At 41.2% G+C, this 23,148-nt stretch overlaps 1 protein-coding gene across 3 annotated transcripts in view; it reads right to left on the bottom strand.

Moving 5' to 3' along the window:
• The window catches only part of PTPRZ1 (protein tyrosine phosphatase receptor type Z1), a 138,634-nt gene that overhangs the window by 42,165 nt on the left and 73,321 nt on the right, over positions 1-23,148 (bottom strand). Inside the window, exons 7-12 of one of the 3 annotated variants that reach the window (XM_054988905.1) lie at positions 22,060-22,217; positions 20,316-20,466; positions 14,962-15,146; positions 11,738-11,864; positions 5,433-5,473; positions 653-4,196 (exon numbers count right to left, since the gene is read on the bottom strand). In XM_054988905.1, the coding sequence (XP_054844880.1) occupies positions 653-4,196; positions 5,433-5,473; positions 11,738-11,864; positions 14,962-15,146; positions 20,316-20,466; positions 22,060-22,217 (4,206 nt within the window). The remainder of the gene's footprint in view (positions 1-652; positions 4,197-5,432; positions 5,474-11,737; positions 11,865-14,961; positions 15,147-20,315; positions 20,467-22,059; positions 22,218-23,148) is intronic. The other 2 variants (XM_054988903.1, XM_054988904.1) reach the window with 2 other exon arrangements.

Here is a 23,148-nt window from a genome sequence, read left to right as displayed (position 1 = left end):
TATTCACATCTAAAAAAAGGTTTATCTAGGCAGTATTATGATAAAACATCTTTTACCTTACCATCATCTTATCTGAAGAACATACAAAATACATCATTAAAAATATATTATGCCTCAAACCACACATAACAACTAACTCTTTCGATAAGAAAAATGTTCCTAGGTTTTAACAAGAAAACTATAATTTTAGTGTGTATCTACCCTGCAAACTTAAGGAGTTTTAACTGTCACTGTTCCAGCTCCAGGCATCATTCACTGTACTGTATGGGGGTCAGGAAATCTTTAAAAATTGTCAACTTTCTTAGAAAAGAACAATTCTGAAGATAATTTTGACAGACCACAATAGCCAGAGTCATTTAACTTGTAGTATAGATGTGTCCTTGGAATGTAGCATGTTGTTCTTACTGTCTCATATAACTGGGAGAAACTCTGAATTTTAAAATTAGCTGGCAAAGTTGAAACTAGTATTGCATACACAAGCAACTCACTGCAGTTCTTCACCGTTCTCCTATTCTATTGAGCCCGCAACTGAAATACATGTGATGATCCCCTTTGTTCAACACACGCTATGTTGATATCTTCCCTTCATACCCTGTGTGGCAGAAGGCTGCTACAACTATGCAAAGTGAAGCAACAGACGGCCATAACTAACCTGCCTCAGAAATGTTGAAGACTGATGAGTGACCACTAGGAATGGATTCTACAGATGACTGTTGTAATCCAGAAGTTATTTCTGAGTTACCTGCTCCAACTGTCCCGTCAGCGTCACGGTCATTAAGGTCAGAAAAACTGAAATCTGTTGATGTCTCATTATCATTAAGGCTTTCTGCAGTACCTTGTCCAGAACCACTCTCTTCATCGTTTGCCAAAACTACCCATGACTTAGACTCTGGTGTGTTTTGCAATGGGTTGCTAACAGTCTGAATTTGGTTGTCCAGTATGGATGGATCACTCTGTTTTTCAGCCTTGATGTTCAAAGCCAATCCTGGGAATGGTGTGCGTTTCATCTGGTCTGCATCATGGATGATCCTATGATCTGATGGAGCGATTGTAGCTTCTCTCTCTTCTTCTTCTTCTTCAGATATTTCAAAGTGTGAATTTATAACTAGATTATGCTGACCGTTCACAATGTTTACCTTTGTATCTGGTTCATCTACCTCCTCCTGAATTTCTCTATGGGAAGTGCATGTGTGACAGCCATTCATAGGCAAGCCGCTATCATACTCATCGTAATCCTCATCAACAATAGACGACCACAAATCAGCATCAGAACGGGCAGCAGTGGATAACTCAGCAGTTACTTTAGTGGGAATTAAAAATGTGTTTAAAGTACTACCATCTTTCATGCTGGGAGAATCAGCTGAAAGGGTAACATACATATCTGGCGCATTTGTAAAAGCCTGAGGAACAGAAGTTACTTCTGGCACAGGATCTGCAATATCAACAATATTTGAACCCAAATAAGAAGTGAGAACCTCATCCTTTTCAGAAATACTTGAATGACTATGGCTGGCAACATAAACAGCTGTGTATGGTAACGCACTAGTTGGCAAGATCGGGGTAGTTACTGTGTCCACTGCTTTGGGGTGAAAGGCATTTGTGTTTTCTAAACTGGTTGACCAATATGACTCAGAATTACTGTGCAATGAAGGAGCAACCTGGTGTATATCTTCGTTGTTAAGCAAACTTGGGGAAATATATTCACCCCTTGCCTTAGAGACAGTTAAACTTTCTGGTGAATCTGTCAGATTACTGGTAGTATGTGAGATATTTACAGCAGAGAACACCGATGTAGAATGTAACACTGATTTATTTGCAGCAGAGCCTTGTATCATTTGGTGCAATATTTGATCAAATGCAGAACTACCATTATCAGCCCTGGTGGTTTTTTCAATCGATACTGGATCGCTAGGCACAGTTTTAAGCAGGGTACCATCACCAGACTTCTGAAAGGAAGTTTGCAGCAATGCATTATTATTCAATGTAGCTGAAGACTCATAAAAATACTGTTGGGTAGAAGGAAATACTACGTGGCTAGAAGCAGGGGCAGAGAAAGCTTGCTTTGAGGTCGCACTAAGCACAGGCTTAAGCAAAGTGTCATCAAAGACTGGGGTTGTAACATGCAAAAGCTGAACAGGAGCAGCACTTTCTGAGAGCTTACTAACACCAGAATCAAGCACCTTAGGAACAGGAAAAGCAAGAGACACTGGAAGGATTCCCTTTGCACTAGAAACAGTAATGAGGATTTCTCGCAAGGCCGCATCCAGCTTATTAACGTCATCGCTAGAAACGGCTGTTGGCTGTTCAGTCAGCAGCATCTCACTTTCAGCAAGGGGAGCCATTTCACTGAAAGAAGAAGAAATTTGCCGTTCTGTGTCCGATCCGTATTTCACACCGTTTTTGTGAAGCATTTCAACATCACCACTAAACCCAGGTGTGCTGCCTATCAATTCACCAGAAGGATTGTGCGGAGAAGCATTACGCATAGACAACATATCTGTGTCAGGCAAAGGGGACTCACTACCAGCATATGCAGCAGACCGTTCCGTTTCGCTAGACAAAGAACACGTAGGCAGCAGCAAAGGGTCAGCTTGCGATATTGCGGAAGAAGGCTTATGTGCCAGCACACTGCTACAGCTGCTAAACAACGGACCCTGTCGAACCGTGCCGACAGAATCATGAGCGGATTCTGAAGAGTAATAGGTAGCGGCAACAGTTTGGAGAGAGCCCACATTACTAGTTAAAGCATAGGCAAGTTCAGAGATTGTAGACAGTGCATGCATATCTAAATCACTGCTGGGTGGTTCAGCTTGAGACAAGCGAGTTCTATCATGACCAAATACCAATGTCTCCGAAGCAGGGTGGACCATCTGATGTGATGTCACATCAGGAAACTGAGCAAGGCTTGACTGCATTACTATGTCACCTTCTGCCAACGTCAAAGAAGCATGCAGAGACACTTTATCACTCTCAAAAGCTGCGGTAGCTTGCGGGAATGTTTGCGAAACCATATACAGATGGTGAAACATTTTACTACTGGACGAAGCAGAGGAAAATGGAAGCAAAGGCACATCATCATAGGAAGACAAGGTGAATTCAAACGACACATCGACACTGGGAAATACAGGTGTAGCATGCAAGGTGACACCACTACTTGATGCGGCAAGGGAAGTGTTGAGCATCTGAGCATCAGACAGTAAAGGGGTGACTAGAGGAAACACTTCACTACTGTAGGAAGGTTGAAGTGGTATCTCACCATTATACACTGGTTGAGTTGCCTGAGAGAGTGTCTTACTGGCAGCAGTAGCAGAGCCATGTTCTTCAGAATGTGAAGAGACAGAATAAGATGACAACTCAGTGAGGGAGTAAGCAAAGGTGGGAGAATGTGGCAATTCTATATCCACAACAGAAGCATCTTGTGAAAGCACCGCACCATTCGGATAAGGCACTGTGGCAGGATTTGGGGGACTAGTGTCAAAAAACTGCTTACTATCCTCTGGTACAGCACTAATATGTGTACCATTAAGATGCCACAAATTCCCATCAAATGCAGGCGCTTTTTCTGCAGAATCTTCAGGCCTTGGGTGTGTTAAATCTTCTGATGGCATTTTAATATGGTTTTCAGAGAGATCGTCATCGTGAATACTGGTTTCTGGGCTTCCTGAACTAAAGGTGTTTTCCGGGGATGTCTCTGCAGTAACTAACCACTTAGAAGAGGTGGTACGGCTAGAACTCCAAGAGTCATCGGGATCTAGATCGGGTTTAAAAGCAGACACCTCTATATCATCTTCACTACTCTCAGAAGCAGTGGCTGTTGTTTGCTCATTGTCAGAAAGATGTGTGCGTTCCTCCCCATTACCTTTGGTGGAGACACTCGTGGGAGAGACAATTGTGGTAACCACATGAGCTTCCATAGAGTCGTCTTTTCCTTCCTTTGGTATTTCAGGAATGGGCTGAAAAGTTGAATGATGAATTGCTGTGGATTGATAGTTTTTTTCGTAGAAGTCTTCCTCCCTTGTCAAGTATTTGTGTGTTCCCGCTTCATTGAATTTTGTCCCCATTCTCTCCAGACTGTAGCTAGATGTCGTCACCTGGAATTCTTTTTTCCTTATTTCGTTTGTCACACTATCGGTGCTGGTAATTACTGCAGCTTCTCCACCCACCCCTGCTCTCGCCTCCTCCATTTCATCTTCCTCCTTTAAAAAAACACACAAAAATACGGCGAAGTTAAGATCTTATGATTATCTATGACTAAAGGAAGGTAAATTATACTGAAATAAACTCTGCAGTAATGTCAGTACATTTTCCTTCTGGCAAGCCAGGAATGATTGTTAACTTGTAATTTTAAGCCACAGGCTCTCTCTCTCTCTTTTAAACTCTCTTATGTATAATTAAACACAATTGATGGTAAGAGCATTGCTGTGGTAGGTATTTTTTTTATTTATTTCAGATGTTTTCAATTTAGTAATTTTGGCTTCATTCAACAAACAAAACCAAATTCAAGCACACGTAACAATACTTCAGACACTTAAATTAGGACTTGATTGTCGCAACTATAATTACTGATTGCCTCAAATGTAATTGCAGTATGCATAACCCACCATCGCAGCATTCATTTAGGGCAGCAGTATGGGGGCAAGGCAGCACTGAAGGAGTTCAGGCACTGGACTGAGTCTGTTCTTGGTCTCCACAAAGCTCTGAAATGAAAGCCATTCTTTCTCTGTGCGTGAGGAAAGATAAGACATGGGCGACTGCTGATGCTGCCTCCTTATTGTACAAATTTTAGAACCTTCCTGAGCCACAGGTCACTGAACGACCCCGGTCTCAAAGTCTGTCCGCTGCCTCAATCCCCCTTGGTTAAGCTTGGGATTCTTTGGTTTGATATTGATTCCTTTGCTTCACTTTGGCTTTGTTAGGCTTTGTTGGTTCAGCTTGGAAATGTTTCCCCTACAGGAAACAATGGAAAATGGCTGGAGGCACCCTGTTCAGGGGCCTAATCTTGCTGAAGCTCAGGAGGTCTTTAGTGGACAGGAAGGAGTAAGTTCCCCGCAAATTTAGTGGAATTTTCTTGAAAAATGCCTCCCCAGCCCCCTGGATAGTTTTCCCTATAGGGAATAAATGGCCAGATAAACCCCCCGAGGGAAAAATGGCCAGATACCAAACAGGAATAGAGAAACTAACCCAGATTTCAGGGATGCCAAATTTTTATGGTATCCCTGTGATACCTGGATCTGGACTGAGCCAAATTCTTTTTGATGCATACTCCTAATAACAACCAGTTCCAGTAAACTGCTGTAGCATATTTTTTATACTTCTGCAAATGCAGGTGTGAAAAGAAGGTGTTTAAAATTGTCTATGTTGCAATGTTAATGCAAGATGTCTTTGTGATTCTGGCACTTCAAAACAGGAAAGGATTTCAGATGATACAATACCTCATAGTCTTCAGGTCCAGTCAACTCAGAAAATTCAATCTCTGTCAAGCAAACAAACAAACAAAATGTACTGTCTAAACTCATATTTTAATATCACCAGAGTTATTACTTTGGCAAAACTACAGGTATGCTTAAGAAATTTATATGTTAAACAAATTTGGTAAAAAATTCATGCATGACAATATCATAAATAGTGTTAGAATATTATGAATGGCTAATGATTAGGCCTATGTGCACAGGACTTGAAGACAGTTAATTCTGAGTTACTATGATGGAGGAATTCGCAGGGGGGGTGGCAAAAAAATAGGGAAGTAAAATAGAGTTTTAGATTCAGCAGTGGAAATACTATTGCTGAAAGTTAACAGAAAAAGTACACAGATACTCATATACACATGTGCTGTGTCTCCTGTGCATTGATGTCACCTACAGATAACAGCCACAAAGACTTCTTAAAAAAAAAAAATGCCAGGCCTATCATGATAACAGTTCTCAAGCCTGCAGATCCCCTGCCCGCACTCGATTTTTTCCAGAATGCAGAGTTTAAGAATTAAACCATTATGAATTTTAAAGAACACTGTATCGTGATATATGATACACATTCTCTGGCTTGTAAAAAACACCCAATGTACTGTTTTAAAAACAAATGAGTAACTTATAAAGAAGTCATTTACAAACAGAAGCAGATATCAGATTTTTAAAAAATTCTTACCTTTTATCTTCTGGAAATTAGTAGGCTAGGTATAAAATAATGATGATATTCCCTGGCTTCTCAATTGTTTCTAATGAAAATTTTACATATCCATTGAAAATACTTAATACTGCAGGTCCACAATACATATATATTAAAATCATTCAGCAGACTTTTCAAACAACCTTTATTTTAATTAAAGAGAAGCATGATTATTTTTGCTGTAAAAGTGATCTTTTGTTTGAATTTATTTAATTTGGATTTTATTTTCAATTTCATATTCCATTCAAGTCTTTGTATTTTTAAACACTTTATGCAGAACAACTCCTTTATCCAAAAACCTGTACAAATAATATGGGTGACTAAAAAAAAAAAAACAGTAGGTGATATTCTAGCAATAAAATCAACAAAACTTTCACTCATACTTAAGATTAAACCTTTTATCAACAAGATTTTCTTAATTTCAAGAAACTAGACTCAATGAAACTTGTTCCACATTTGCTGTTTGCCATACTTATTAAGATCTATACATTTGCAACTTGGTTTGTATGAGATGTGATAATTTTCTGTTGACTGTTTGCCTAGATAAGATTGCAGATGTTTGCTAAAATGTTACGGTAACCATCCAGGACTAAATCACACAGATATTTTCAATTTTTTTCTCTTTTAAAATTATATGACTCAAAAATGCTTATAGTTTGTCACTAGGTGTAGCTACATTACTCAACTAGTAAAACTAGAGTAGAACTTAAGAGATAAAATAATGCATTAGCTTACAGACAAAGCTGATGAGCTGAAAATAGTCCATCTTTCACTAATTCTCCATAGAAAGAAGAAGAAACGAGTTCAGTTCCACATGAAACGATTACACTATGTTTAAACAACAAACAACTATGATGGAAATCCATCTTCCATGTCAGAAGACATACAATGAATAAAAATACTTCAAAGTATGACAAGAGAATTTTTTCATCCTCATGATTTTAAGTGATTGAAAGGTAATGAAGGGTAATGAACCCAAGTGGGTCTTTGAGGGTCATCCTAGCTTCTCACCTCACTAATTATCTGATAAGGTTTTGATGGATTCTAAAATCCACAAGATACAAGAAAAACGTAATCTTATTCCAAGTTACATGCTCTTTAGACTGGTCTGTGGTGGAAAGACTTATGGAAGGTTTTCATTGCCTCCAAATCTGTTATCAGATAAAATATTTGGGGAGGGGCTACCCTGAATATTGGAGGACAATTGAGTCAATGGTCTTGCACACTGAAAAGATTATGGGTGAAAAGTGGTAAAAGGAATGCATCATCTACAAAAGACCTTGCACCTTCTTGAGTGTGTGATCAGCAGCCAAAGTTAGTGGAGACAAAGCGATACTTGTGGATAAGCAGGAGTTACAGGAAACAAATGTGATCCAGGCAAATTAACAATGAGATTAAAGCTATTAACCAATAGGAGAACTCTAACAAAACTTGCAAGGGATTTCAACCATCTTCCACTCCTGTGCCCCTAGATGCCATAGCATTCTGAGTAAATGTGATGAAAACAATTTACAAGTATGGCTATGATATGACATGTTCTTCTAACAAGTTGGGTGGAAAGATAACAGTGACTGAAGGCTCTTCTTGATTAGTTTGCACCAAGCATGACATGGGTTGGTCTAGTCTGCTTTTTTACTTAATCTCTGAGTCCTCTGATTCGTATGGTCTCTGTCCCACATGTTTCTTGTCTATTCAGTTCTCATGATCTTCAGCATAACGTTTTTGGTGTCAGGAGGAATCCTCTCCTCCCTTTTTCATCAGTAAAAAAGCTGATTGGGTCCAACCCATATATGTGCATGAGAAATAAGACTTCTTGTACTCTGAGGTTGCACTTCTCTAATTTCTTTAAGGGCAGAATGACACATCCACTTACTATATGACTTCTGAGCAAAAACTCTGACCTGTAAAGTTTGAATACACATATAATAATAAGTAATAATGGGTGGAACCTTGGGTGTAATAATGGTTGGCTAGAGGCTACATGGTCTGTGGCCATAGCGACTATGACTTGGTGGTCATTAGTTCGATAGTACGGAAGCTCCTAGTCTGCTGCTACTTTCCACATTGCTGGGATTATCATAAGTAGAGATCTCAGGCCCCTAAAGCTCTGGAATGAAGGCGAAAGTCACAGAGGTTGCGGTAACTGCGGGCCACAAATTTATTAATAATTTCTTCAATGTGTGAACCCTAAAACCCACACACTAGGGCCAGGTACAGACTGAGGTGATGTTTGTGCCAACCTGGGTCAGCCTTCAGGTTTCACAAAAATCCCCAAAAGAAATAAATTGAATTTTCAAATTTTTAAAACTTTATAAAAATGTATATACTGTGGGAAAAACTAAGATCTCATGATACTATGTCATGAGATCTTGGTGGCCATTTTAAGGACTGGTGAGCAACCCTATAAATAATCAGAACCAGCTATAGCTGCTGAAAGGCACTGATGCGAGGAGGCAGAGGTGATGAGGAAAGGGAGGAAGTGGCAGGGAGGCTGGGAAAGCTGCTGCTGGGAAAACCAAGCAGGGGGGAGCAGAGGCATTGCACGCGGGCAGGTGAGCAAGTCAGTGGGCAGGTGAATGGGTACCTGCAGCTGAGACTGGAGAAGCAGCAGGAAAGGAAGGAGGAGGTGTTGGGGAGGGCAAGAGAAGCGCCACTACCAGGGGAGCCTAGGAGAAGGAGGCAGCCGTGGTAGCCAGCAGGAAAAGCAAGAGAAAGAGTAGGGATAAACAAAGATGCAAAGGGCCAGGGGAGGGGCAGAGGGAGCAAAGGAACGGGGGGGGGAGCAAAAAGAGGAGGGAGTGGGCCACTGGGGGGCATAATAAGCAAGATAAAAGGAAGGATGGGATCCCCAATGTACTGCAACAATCCAAACTGTTAATACTCCTCTTACTTTCTGTGTCAGTATACTTTATAACAAAGAAATATTTCCCAGCTGTACATTTTGCTTGGGCAACCCCAGTTTGCCTCTGAGCCTCAGACTGCTCTTTACTGCCCAAATACCTGGTTAAGGTACAAGGGTCTGCTCAGCATCATCCCCACATTTGCCATTAAGCAAAGGTGATGAGCGATCGAGAGCCCCAGGGAGGGCTTCCCATTCAGGAGCCTGTAAGCCACAAGAGGCTTGTTTGGGCAGCCCCCCCCCACCATGTTGCTGACTTCAGGTGTTCACCAGATGTTCTTTATCTCCCTTCCTCTTAAATCTGCACTGCATCTGCTAGTTGAGACCTATTTACATAGGAACCTCAGCAATTAACTTTATTAGAATATGAGCAGTTTTGGGATCCTTCCCTGTGATAAATCTGTTCTCTGAAATGTAATGTACACTCTTCTCCTTGTTATACTGCATAACAAGCTACTAAACTCAAATCTCATAATAAAAAGCCTTTTCTATTACAATAAATGACCTGGCAGAGTTTACATGCATTACAGAAGCAGGGACAGACAGATCAGAAGAAAAAAGTTCATGTTTATATTGGATAATTGGAAACACAAAGGGGCCACAAAAGAGGGGGGGGTTGGGGGGGAGAAGCAGAGCTTCCCTCTTCCTGTGCCAAGCACTGCCAATCACCCCCAAAGGTGGGACAAACTGAATTGCCCTGATTGGGAAGAAATAATACACTAATGCAGCATTTCTCAATCTGTGGGTCACACAGCCTCTGAAGGAGGGCCACCGGCCAGCCGTCCCTAATGGTGGCTCCTGCCCTTGGCACTCTTCTCTCTCTCTCTCTCTCTGTCTCTCTCTCTCCTTTCTTTCCAGCTTCTACAATAATGGGGGAAGGAAGCTGTCTGGCAACTAGTAACTTTATGATAGTAGGTGGACACTCCGGAGGACACTCTGATCAGGGGACAAACAGCTGTCGGTGGTCCCTGGCTCCAAGGAGACCCGCCTAGCTTCGACTAGAGCCAGAGCCTTTTCAGTCCTGGCTCCCACCTGGTGGAATGCTCTGTCTGCTGAAATCAGGGCCCGGCAGGGCCTACTATCCTTCTGCCGGGCCTGCAAGACAGAGTTGTTCTGCCAGGCATATGGCTAAGGCTGGGCCTCCGCCGGCCTGAAAAAGGGTTGTATAAAATCTTAACCCTCCCTGTGAAGGCTGTCCACCATCCTGTTTTAAATGTGTATGGATTTTATTGTATTTTAATATGTTGTTTTTATTGTATTTTGTATTTTAATATGTTGTTATCCACCCTGAGCCCACTTGTGTGGAGGGCGGAATAGAAATTTGAAATAAATAAAATAAAATAAATAAAAAAGAGAAAAGGCTGGAGAGTAGGTGGGAACTGTTCAGTACATGGAAAAGTGAGAGGAGGAGAGAAAGAGGCATGCCTGGGTTTAGGCTCTGTCTTGTTGCTGCTCCTTCAGCAGCCCAACCTGTTGTCCAGCTCCCTGCAGACCCTCACTGGCCTCTACCTGTTGTGGGTGAGGTACAGTACTGAGGCACTTGCCACCCACCTCTTTGCCAACATCTACCATCTTCCCACATCTCCTCAATCCAGTGCTACACCCCTGCATCTTCTCAATCTCTTGGGCCAGCCCTGGAATGGGACACCAATACAGAGTGACACGGTGACATGCGGGTCACCACATCAAAAATGTTGGGAACCACTGCACTAATGGACTATCCGAGCCATCAGCAACTTTAACTGAGGACGGGTAAATAAGGAATGAATCCAACTGACTGCACCTACCTGGGAATTTTGCATCTGACTCTGAAAACTATGTAGATAAAGGGAGTAAAAATCAAGGCATTCCTGAATCATTAAATGTATTTCTTCTCTTCCAAACAGAGTTTCTGTCTGTGCAATTATACAGATTTCAACGAAGCAGGATAAGTAATGATGCAGAGAAATAACACCCCCGCTACTAAGGTTTCTTTCAAAGCAAGCAATATACATAAAAGTTGAAATAATATTACGGGGTCATATAGATTAGTGACCAATGGCAAAATCAAATCATTGTTGATTTCAGTAACAAATCAAGCGAAGTGCCTTAGGGTAAAACTGACATTGTATCATTCACAGTTGGATGAAAACAGAGCTTTGAAACAAAATGTAATAGTTAATTATTTTGATTTTGTGCATTCCAACATTAAGAAGCAAGGGAATTCCATCACCATATTTGCATTGACGTAACATTTCAAAGAAGCAACATGCAATAAGATTTCAAAATCAATGGAGTCATGTTTGGTAACTGTTGATGCTGAATACTGTAATGTATAAACAGTTAACAACTTTTATCTGATTCATCCTTATAGCTCATCCGGGTAGCTCATGGACGGGCAGGAATTTGAATTCAGGTCTCTGTAATGTAACAAATGAATATGGATACATCTCAGAGAGTAGCATGGTATTGGAATCAAAGTCAAAGTGACTTTGATTATTATGGTTCATAATCTAAAACAATGACACATCCAGTGCAAAAAATTCTTTAGTGCCAGGTAATGGTGAAGGGCGGAATTTCAAATTGAAAACATTGATACTGAAATTCCATTGCATTGTGATTTCAGCTGGTTTGCAAATAAAAGAGTAATGAAGACTTCCAACTAAAAATTACCTTTGGGCTCATGCAGGCACTTACCTGGATCATCCAAAGGCATGTCAACGATCACTTGATCGCTGTATTTTCCACGAAGTCCTTTAGGACAAATAGCAACTATCTGCACTACGTAACTGGTATTAGGTAGCAGATTGTTCAGAATGGCTCCCTGGAAGCATAGAAACCGATTATTTAATTCAGTATCTTTAATTCCTTGTTTTAAAAGTTCTGTTTCCCATGAACAATAAAAACGTTGCATTCCTACGTACACTTGACCACAATGGGACTCACTGGGTACCCGGATAGGGATAAAAAAGAACAACATTTTTAGTATTCTCCAAATAGTGGTAGTAGTACTGACAGTAGTAGTAATTAATAAAATACACATAGTATAGTTGAGTGAAAGCCTGTGTTGTATTTAAACATAACAGGCACGTTTCTAAGCTCTGTGGGTTCCCAATCATACACAATATGAGCAGAATATCTTGTTCACATCAATATTTCAGGATCCAATGAACAGGCACCCCCACCGTGTCTCTGAAGCTTCCGCAGTATTAAAATGAAGTTACTCCTACTTACGTAGAACCCTTCATGTTCACCGGAGCACATAAATCATTACAATGTAAGTCGCTACCGTGAATAATTTTACTTGGATGCATGACAGCAAATTGGGTCATATTTACTTCAGTTGTGCTCCATCTGCACATATGCATTTAAATTGGTCACAAAATTTTATAGTGTGATTCACAACCATATAAAGCACTTCACAATTCAAAATCCATTGAAGACAGGAGCTGAGCACCATTAATTAGAACGTGAGTGAACTATCACAGCTTCCATGTGGAGGCCATCAAAAAGTACTTCTCCAAAAGCAGAGAAACAAACAAACAGCTACGTAATGCCACGAGGATTTAAAGGTATCTCACCCCATGCTTTAGCATTAATGAACATGAGCAGTTTGTGATGCCGACATGGTCATGCAGTACATATTTATCCAATGGCTATGATATGAAAAAATGCTCTAAAGCACATCTTCTAAAGTTAGTCTTTGGGGTGAATATGTCACTTACTTAAGGTTTTATGCTAAGAACTGCATGTTGTTTATGATCTGCAATGCGTTATTTTGGATTGTTTGTTACAACAAATGTTTGGTAAAACAGGTCACACATTTGAACATAATCAAAACTAGGCCTTTGCATTTTGATGGATTAAGTAGATGGTGGGCTGCAGAGATTTGTTTGATCATTATCTGTGGAATTTAAATTGTTTCTGAGCGTAGCTCCACGAATATTCCCATGACATATTATTGGTGATTAAAAGTTACTATTCATCAACAAAAGAACTTCAAGGGGAGATTCCAGAGTGAAGCTGATAAATTAGGATACATCAAAAAATTCAACAGCATTTTTGTTTTCCATTAGTCACTCGACACAAGTATTTATCAGCTTAGCAAAATGAGGGAGATGGTATTATCACTATTGCTATTATGAATGTTATCTGTATTTTTCTAGGTTACACCTGTATTGCACTTAATTATATTAAATGCTGGCCTTCTAGTATTCAATTACCATGCTATTCACAGTATTTTTCTTTGTAACGTCATATAGATATGTCTTCCAAGTGAGAACTCACTCCATATATTTGATAAAGGGAGCTCTAGAGCTTAGCTACAAGAGATGAATTACACGAGGAGGGGCACATGAAGGGAGCCGCAATGTTAGCTGAGAAGCTGAGTTTTAAAAGAGATTGGAAGGCTTTGTCAATTTCCCCTCTCTACAGAGCCATGGAGATCACTGCTCAGAAGGTTTGCTTATTTCCTCTTTGCCTTTTTGAAGGGGAGGTGAAACTGACAAAGCCTTCCTGTGGCAAAGAGGAAATTAACAAACTCTCTTGAGCAGAGATCTCCCTGGCTCTGTAGAGAGGGGAAATTGACAAAGCCTTCCGATCTCTTTTAAAAGCCAGCTTCTCAGCTAACATTGCGACTCCCTTCATGTGCTCCTCCTCGTGAAATTCGTCTCTGGTAGCTTGGCTCCTAGGGAGCCGCCGCTGCTCATCCCTGCTGCCACCTCAATTCAAAATTAATAGCTATATATTTAATATTATTTATTGTGGTGGTGTGCAGGGCATACAGTATCATGTGGCTGTTTTGGCTGATGGTAATTGTGAATGCAGCTCCTTTAAACTCATAAACTGAGTATCACTATGAGCCAAAACACACGAGAAGAAATACCTAGGTTCAGCACGTGTTCTCTTACCTCAAGGTTTGCCGGGATCTGTAGGCGTCCTGGAAGCTTAAAGTTTAGCATTTACAGAGCAGCAGGAAGGGAAATACAGGCGCCTGTATTTCCCTTCCCCTTCCTGCTGCTCTGTAAATGCTAAACTTGTTCTCTTACCTCAAGGTTTGTTGGGAAGTGTAGGTGTCTTGGCAGCTTAAAGTTTAGCATTTACAGAGCAGCAGGAAGGGGAAGGGAAATGCAGGCGCCTGTATTTCCCTTCCTGCTGCTCTGTAAATGCTAAACTTTAAGCTTCCAGGACGCCTACAGATCCCAGCAAACCTTGAGGTAAGAGAACACGTGCTGAATCTAGGTATTTCTTCTCGTGTGTTTTGGATCTATGTTAAAGTAAAAAGCCTTCAAGGTGCCACAGCACTCCTATTAATTTCTGCTGCCTTCAATAGTCACTGCCACGTTATTCTTGTATTTTGAACTATAATCAGAAAAGGTTCTGTTGTCACTAGAATTTTTGGTAGTAAACTAGAAAATGGGCGAGTTATACACTTCATCCAGAACAAAAGCTGGAACCTAAATTGCCTTTGGGCAAGATGATGAGTGGACAATTGTGAAACACTAATTTTCAATATACGTACTTCTTCTGTTCTTGTCTCAGAGTTCCATATGTTAAACTAGCACTATGTTCCCACTGTGCTGGAGTAAGGAGAGTTCTAAGAAAATTGCTATGCTGCCTTTCCAGGGAACCTGCCCAAGGTGGCTTACAAAACAGTATTTTATATATTTAGAAAATGTCTATAAATAAGATGCAATTCTATAAACACAATTCATATACAATTCATATACCTAATAAATAAGTAGCAGAGTAGGGTTAATGCACTTGCTAATAAGTGCCTGTTTTTGATCTGTATACATCACAGAAAGGGATTGCAATGCGTTCTTATCCGTGTTGCTTAAACTGTAAAGATATCTGAGAAAGTTCATTTGTTCATAATAATTATTCATAAATGATTCCAAATCTACAAAACAGCTAGTTACCAAGTCTTGATACCCATCGGTTTGATGTTCGTGCACGGTCTGGTCTTCTCCATCTAACTGTTGGTATAAAACAGCAAATCTCTCAATCATTGGGTCATACACTACTCGAGGCCTTTCCCAAGTTACCAGAAGGCTGGTGTAGTTCTTTGGATCAGTTTGGACATTTCCTGGTTCTAAGCTGCAAACTTTAAAAGAGAAGAAAGAATAAAATGTCATTTCAAGATACACAGAATTAAGTCCGATGCAATGTGAAGAGAGAGCTGACATGTTCAGGATCACCCCATCATCCTGCACCTCCCCCTTCATGCTGTCAACTTTTAAATAATTTTTTCCACTTTCTGAAAAGGTGAATGATCATGCATTACGCTGTTTATTTGTTGCCTTAGTGATTTTTTTTTAAAAGCCAACAGTTATTTGTAACCCCAGCCGGAAGGAAGAGACAGACACAGGCTTGGAATAAAGGGCCGTTTATTAAATGACCATAACGTAATGCACGGCAAGAGCTAACTAAGCGGTACAGGTCAAGCCCTGGGGTCATACCACTGACCACCGCCTTGCCTGTCTGGGCGAGCCCCCCTGCCCCGGGTATAGGCCATCTCATGAATGGCTGGAACCCGGCAGCCAGGCCTTGGATCCCCCCTCAAGCACCCTTTACGCCCCAGCCGTCAAGCATGAGGTTAGGCCTTGCTCCTGGGGATCCCCTCAGGCGCCTGCCCTCCTAGCAAGGAGCCGTCAAAAGCATCCCACCGTCCTGGCAGACCCTGCACCCCACGCATGGGGAAAATGCCAGAGGGGCTCACCGGCCCGCACCCTATTCCCAAAATCTCCTGCCAACTACAACTAAACAGCACAACCCAAGAATAACTCAAACACTGCCATTAGTGCAAGGTAGGCGAAAAAACCCTTTTCCCAACAGCCAATCAGGGAAAAGAGGGAAAAATTCCTACCTGGCTCTGAACCCAGCAGCCAGCTAGTCCTGCACTAAAACAGGGTGAGGTGGGTGGGCCGAGTGATCGAAGAGACTGAGGCTGGGTAAGGGCGGAGCAGCCAGTAACGGCTCAAGGCTCCGCCCCCCCAGCAAAGCCCCGGAAGCCCGGGAAGGGAGACTGTCTCCTTTCCACCGGGCGGGGCTCCAAAGGACGACTCCCAGCTTAAGCGGCGTTCTGCCGCGCTGGGAGAGCCGCATTTTAAGTGCAAACTGCTCCAAGGTTTGGGGACGGAAGGTTTTTTGGAGAACTCAGAGAAGAAGTGGGCCACTAATGGTGTGACTACAAGTGGCTTTCTTCACATGGAGAACACTTGATTTTTCTCGCAAGTTTACCTGGGAAGTGAAGTCCGAGTGGTCCTTCCCCTCTCCATTAGAATCGCTGCCTGAAGAGCCTCAAGAGGGCTTCGTTTGGGGGTGGGCAGCTGCTATTTTCTCCCAGGGCGTCCTGTGGGCTGCCTGCTCCCAGGGAGCTGCTGCAGATTCTTCCGCTGTCACTGCAGCTGAAGCTTCACTGACGTGGCCGCTTCCAGAGCAGCTCCCCGGGAGCAGGCAGCCGGCAGGACGCCCTTGGAGAAAGTAGCAGCTGCCCGCCCCCAAACAAAGCCCTCTTGTGGCTCTTCAGGCAGCGATTCTAACAGAGAGGGGAAGGACCACTCGGACTTCACTTCCCAGGTAAACTTGTGAGAAAAATCAAGTGTTCTCCACGTGAAGAAAGTCACTTGTAGCTTCGCTCTCAGATACGTATGCACAGCTGGCTTCTGATTCAGACTGACAGAAGAGCTAGTTTCAGAACTTAAGGCTGGAGAGAAAAGTGGCTTCAGTGCTCTAAAGCTATTATTTTTGGCTTACAGCTTAGAGATGACACCAAGGGGAAATCAGGGCACGGTAGCGGAGACAGGCTATGAGGTATTTCATATGATGAAGCCATGCCACATTCTGGCGGCCATTTTTAAGTCAACTGCATATAGACTTCTTAGCATGGCAAACCATTTGTAATTGGCACCACAAGGAAACCCTGGTTTTCACCTTCTTGCCTCAAACTCAAAATGGTTTGTGAGGCCACCATGAAAATCACTGATTCCACAGGTGAACAGAAGCTAAATTTGCCATCTGAAGAACATTTTCTGTGTTTGTATTCATAGCCGTCACAAGGCAGAAACCTGTTAGTACTAAATTGGCCTTAAAATTAAAAAAGACTGTTAACCTTTAGTTTGATAAATTTTAGTTCTAACTTGAGTGAAGTCACCAAACAGCAGTGTAATCCATCTTCACTGTAATGATTTCATTTAATGTAAGTTGATTTTGGTTTTTACCCCATGTTCCATTATTACCTAAATAGTTTATAAATATTTATCATCTGTAAGGGACACAATCTTTGGAAAGGACTCTATGACATCAGATGGCATTACCAAAGGCAGAGTTTTCCCCTGGCTCCCTCTTTTACTCAGTGGCTGCCTACAAATCTCAAAAAGGTGATGCTGAGATTTGGGGGTCCCAGGTACATAAAAAGCCATTCATCACAGGTAATCTGCCTTGAGTCTCAGTGAGAAAGGCAGACTAGAAATAACATAAATAAATAAACTGAACAAGGCTCCACAGCTGGCACTGCATAAAACCCAGACAATATATCATTTAACCCTACAATTCACGTGTCCAGCTTTATAGATATAATGCTAGCATCACATCGCTGCAGCTTTAACATAATCTTATATTCTTTAACTGTATACTGATGTAGCAGAAAATATATTCTAGCTTTTATTTGCTACATTTATGTCTTTTATGTGCTGCATAGCAAATAAAATGATCAAATGAAATACTTTATTTTCTCTTCTTAGCACACAAAAAGGTGCTAATGAGAACTTATAAATAAGAATTCTTATATAGCTCACAAAGCTCTCAAAATCTTGTTTGAATTAACTTTGTAATTTACCTTTGGAACACAAGAGGGCGATCAAGGCCTTATATTGTTTTCCAATATTAACAGCACACCCCTTAAACAGATTTGCAACCTTCTAAACACAATGGGAATTAGAAGGGTGTAGTTCTTTTTAGAGTTACACTGTGAAATCTACATGATGCAACCCAAAGATGTACTCCCCCAAAGTTCTATCAAGGCAGAAGCACACATGAAATGATTTAACTAATGAAAAAACATCTCTTGCAGGTTTCAAAATAAAACTTTAAACCTGTGATAGTGTCAGTTTCCATTATTCTAGATAATCTTATTATAAACTAACTTCTTTATTAAATAGGTCAGTTACTATGTACCCTGAAGGACAGGAAACAAAACATGCTCAATTGTATTATTCTAAGCCTATAAAGTTTAATAGCTGAAACCACATTGCAAAGTGTGATCCAATCTTCTCAATCCGAATAAATAAACCATTCCCAATCTAAATCAGTTCCCTCTTTTTAGTCATAATGATCCAGAAAGGGAAAGGCTTTCATTTGTCAATGTACTACAAATTTCTTTCTTTTGAAAATGAAGATTATTTAAAAAAATCTTTTAAAATCACAATTGTTTGGTAATGCAGTGGGACCTTTTAAACTTGGCTTATTTTAGGACTGGCCCCATTGTATCTTAGTTCAGCCCCGAGAGCATTGCTTGAACCCAGGGTTGGCACATATCCTGGAGTAAAATGTCCTGAGCCTTTAATAGAAGCTTAATGGGATGTTATTTACAAAGTAATGTTATTGACCTCTATACCATGAAAAGCTTCAGCTACCCATTTCCAAATAGTAAGACTCTATTATAGAGAAGACCAGTTGGCTAAACTGTTTGAACCCTGCATGATAACCAGCAGGGAGGGATGGTAATGAGGTCCTGCACCTGTTTATCTCTGCAGGCAAGTAAAGGCAAGGCCTTGAGCCAAACCAGACGTTACGGCATCCACGGGGTCAACCATGTCATTTTAGAGCGGAACTTGGCCATTTAAAATGCCCTGAGGGTCTGATCCTGTTTGGGTCGCTGCATGGCAGGACAAGGAGACCCTTCCCTCCACCAGTGCCTTTTCAAGCACAGAAATAGCTGTGGGGAGCTTTCAAGACATTGGTGGGGGACAAGATCGTCTGTTCCTGCCAACTGGATTGGACCATTTTTAAATGGCTGCGTTCAACTCTAAGGAGTGGGGAATCAAACCCGGTTCTCTAGATTAGAGTCCCACCGCTCTTAACCACTACACTAAACATGAAGATCAGAGGATCAGCATTGAGTCTTAGATGTATTGCCTGGAATTACTATGGGATTTTCTGCTCACTGTCTTCAAGAAGCTCCCTTCTGCAAACCTCTTAGCCCTAGCTGGTGTGTCTGTTTCATGACCAACACAATTATGCCATTCCAGACAACTCCTCAATGCAGAAAAAAAAATAGGTAGTACTTCCCCTGCTCTGCCCCCCCCCCCCCCGCCCCGCTTACTTTTTGCCCTCTTTTATCCAGTTTTCCGAGGTATACACTGCTCTTTGGGAGTAAATACTGGTTGAGTGTCAGAATTGGGAGCTGGTATTGATAGAGCAGTTTGGTAATTGGTGCTGTAATGTACTGAAATATTGCTCTGACAGCTTGCCTGTAACTCTAATTCTAATAACTTATCCCTGTTCAATTTATTATTGCCACTATTTTCTTTTCTAGGCCTGCTCTGGAGCTCCATCATTTTCCATTTCAAACTCAAATCTCTGGGTACATGGGATAATTCCTCTCTATTTCAGCCTGGCCCAGAGTCTTCCTGAGCACAGATGGTAACAACATGAACAATAACACCTGATTGACCATCTTATTCTGTACAACCAAGTTGTTTAAAGCTGTGGGAGAGGTGTTTTGGTTAGAGTGACATGCGTTCGAAAGGAAATATATGGTTGGCCGTTCTATATTTTTCAAATCATGTTTTCTTTAACTACTAGGTTTCTTCATATTTTCATTTAGGAAAATTTGTTATTTCACTATTGAAGTGCATTTCATAGAAAAGATATTAAATTTTAAAAAGATGGTTACTTTAATTTTTTCCTAATTGCAAGTTCAAACTTGAGGCCACTTGGGCTATATATGCTCGAAGTAAACAGGCTTCTTAGTATGCATCCTAGTTGAATCAAGAGCTGAACACGCTATGCATTCAGTTCCTCCCCGTGATCCATCTACCAGGACTGCATTCAGACAGTTCTAGTTAGAATCACACTAAACAGCTGTTCAGGACAGAAAATGAGGGAGTGAAGCTCAGGTTAGTACTTGCTGAACAGATGAAGGGTGTGACTCTTGATTTTCTAACAGTGTTGTGCACACATATATTTGTATCTGAGCCATTATCTTTTAAACAGAAGCTCTGAATTGTGGTCCCATCATTTAAGTCAGCAATCATAAGTAAACAATAAATACCTGTTGCATTAATTTCTTCCTGGCCAGTATACGAGGAAAACATCTTGACAGAAAATGGATGCTGCTCTTCCCTAAAATTATTGGTCAGGTAGTCCATCAGCACCACGTATCCAGACTGTTGCATGGTAAGGACCTCACAAAACACTGCCAGCTGGGAAAACACAGCACACGTTTCACAAACAATCACAGAAATGAGGAAGGGTTTGATTTCAGAAATGTCTCTGTACAATGTCAGCGTAAACACACTTGTTAAAGAAATTTCCCAGGCAATGGAGAAATCAGTATTTGTGTTTCATATATTATCATGATCAAAAAACCAACAAAGATGTGTCTTCACAAACCAGAGTTCCCATACTTCTGACTTTCCCCCCTACATTCAGGGCTCTAGAATAATTTCTCTGGGACAAACTTATAACTGGAATTCCCTCCCCGCATGATCATATTGCATATTATAGCTTTATCAGTTATGAAAGAAAAAATTGTTTTATTGCTAAAATTGGCACAAATAGACCATATTAGGGTAACAGACTTGTACTCCAGGCTGGCCCATGTAGGACTGGCAAATCCTAGTTAAATGTACCATTTCTTTCTCTATACCTGGATTCTGCCTACATTACCTTTTAGTTCATCAGAGGCATGGACAGGTTTAGCCTTTTCAGTCTAGAAGACATAATGGTTAATTTGCAGTCTTCATTTTCAGCTTCCTTATTGACTATCCTGATTGAACTTTTCTTCCACACCAAATTGCCACAATCTTAAAATAATTGCTCTGAGAAAAATGGCATGCAGTGTTGTCGCTCAGCATTATCTTCCCAGCGACTTCATCAGCTTACAAATGAAGAGCTGTGACAGTGACAAAACTTGGTGCCCCCAAAACCACGCTTCATCTATATTTATGGTTAGAGGCCATGCTCTTTGAAGGGAACCCCTTTCTTTTAATGTCAGTAATTGCATTAATGAATCTGTGCAAAATGTTGTATTCGCTCATACACATGCTATCAGAGTATTAAAATATTAATGCTATCAGAGTATTAAAATAAATAGCCAAAGACCACTATTCAAATGTAAATGTCTTTTTTCTTGTCTTAGATACTGCAACAGCTATACCCTTGCATTTCAAGACAGGTCTATGCAAAAATTGTGAGAGTATCCCACGTCCTCTCCCGGAGATGCTTCTAAGAGACACGTGAGCAAAACTTTGGTTGTGCCGTTGGTAAGTTTTTAAAAGGGCTGTTCTACATAAAACCAGAACCCAACCCATATAATACCTTTTATTAGGACCAATCAAATAATACATAACAGCATGCAAGCTTTTGAGGTCTCCAACATTCTTCTTTAGGCTAGATGTTAACAACAGCCCAAAAAAAGTGGGGGAAGTGTCCTAAATTCTTTAGGACACGGTCTTAAGTTCTAGCCCAATCTATGTCCAATGTTAAATGTGGAGCTTTTTCAAATGTTGCTGGTATCCAGGTACCCCCAGCTTCTTTGAACGACTGATAGGGATCATATCACTCTAGTCTGGTTACATCTATACTGGCTCCCAGTTTGTTTCTGGGCTTAATTCCTGGTGTTGATGTTGATCTTTAAATCCCTATATGGTTTGGTGCCAGCACACCTGAATGAACATCTTCTCTCCTAGGCACCTACCCTATCCACTCTGGTTATCTTCACAGGCCTTGCTTTGAGTGCTCATGCAACTGAGGCTAGATGGAAATATTAGTTCTATAAAAGTTTCACAAATTACCTGGTTTTCTGAAATGTTAACAGTGTCTTTAAACACAATCCATTCAACCGTTTCTGAGCATGGAGGAGTTGACAAAGATCCATTGTAAGTATAATATTTGTCAGTTGAATTTGGCAAAAGGTTCAACAAGATGAAAGGATTCAATTCAGTTTTTTTCCCTGAAAAGCAATATTGATAAGCCAGCTATAACATTTATTTAACTATTACAACATCCTGGAAATTATTTAGGTTCCATGTTGCAGGCAGAAAAATGTTCAAACTGCCTGCACGTGACCACAATTCAGTATATGTTGTGGCACCGGGAGGATGGGGCTGTCTGCAATTTGGGAAAGATAGAAAAAAGTTACACAGCTTGTATAATTCTTTGGACAAGCTTCTTTGCTGCAGTATAGTTGAAGAAGCCATGGAAGCTTCTTAGACTCAAGCCCTGCACACACAGCTCCTCCAAATGCGAATGCACAGAGAGGGAGAGCAGACACAATCAATCTGAGCCTGCTGCTTGCCTCCACATAATCGCCAGCTCATTAGCACAGCACTTACTCATGGAGGCAATGTCCACACATACACCCTCTCCCTGCGATTGGCAATGTTCAGAAAGCAAGTTTCCTCAATCATGGTAAGGGAGTATATGCATGGTCATAGCCTCTGCACATAGGCACCATGCTCATGATCCAGCAATCACACAGAGGCAGGAGACAGATGGGGATAGCATGCTTATGCCTGTTCTCCCTCTCTGCATGTTCACTCAATGCACGGTGTTGTGTGTACTGGGCTTACAGTGAAGCAAAGGGACCAACATCACATCAGAGAGTCACATCCATTCCACCTGAACCAATCCGAAGCAAGGGACACTGTTGCAACTTAAGCCAACAGAAGCAAAATGAAGCAAGGGAATGCTTTGTGCTTGTGTGGCTGGATATTGCTTGGTTCTGTTCTGTGGTGTTCTCCCATTGGCTGAACCCATTGCCTGGGTGCTGTGAATAACACAGGTTGTATCGGGCTAAGTTGCCCAACAATGACCAAACTTTTACTGAATTAATTTGGTGAAATTCAAAACATCTTTATTTAAAATTTTTGGAATAATCAGAT

Source organism: Eublepharis macularius, chromosome 9 (assembly GCF_028583425.1).
Source record: "Eublepharis macularius isolate TG4126 chromosome 9, MPM_Emac_v1.0, whole genome shotgun sequence".
NCBI lineage: Eukaryota > Metazoa > Chordata > Lepidosauria > Squamata > Eublepharidae > Eublepharis > Eublepharis macularius.
This window is presented reverse-complemented; position numbering and strand designations above follow the sequence as displayed.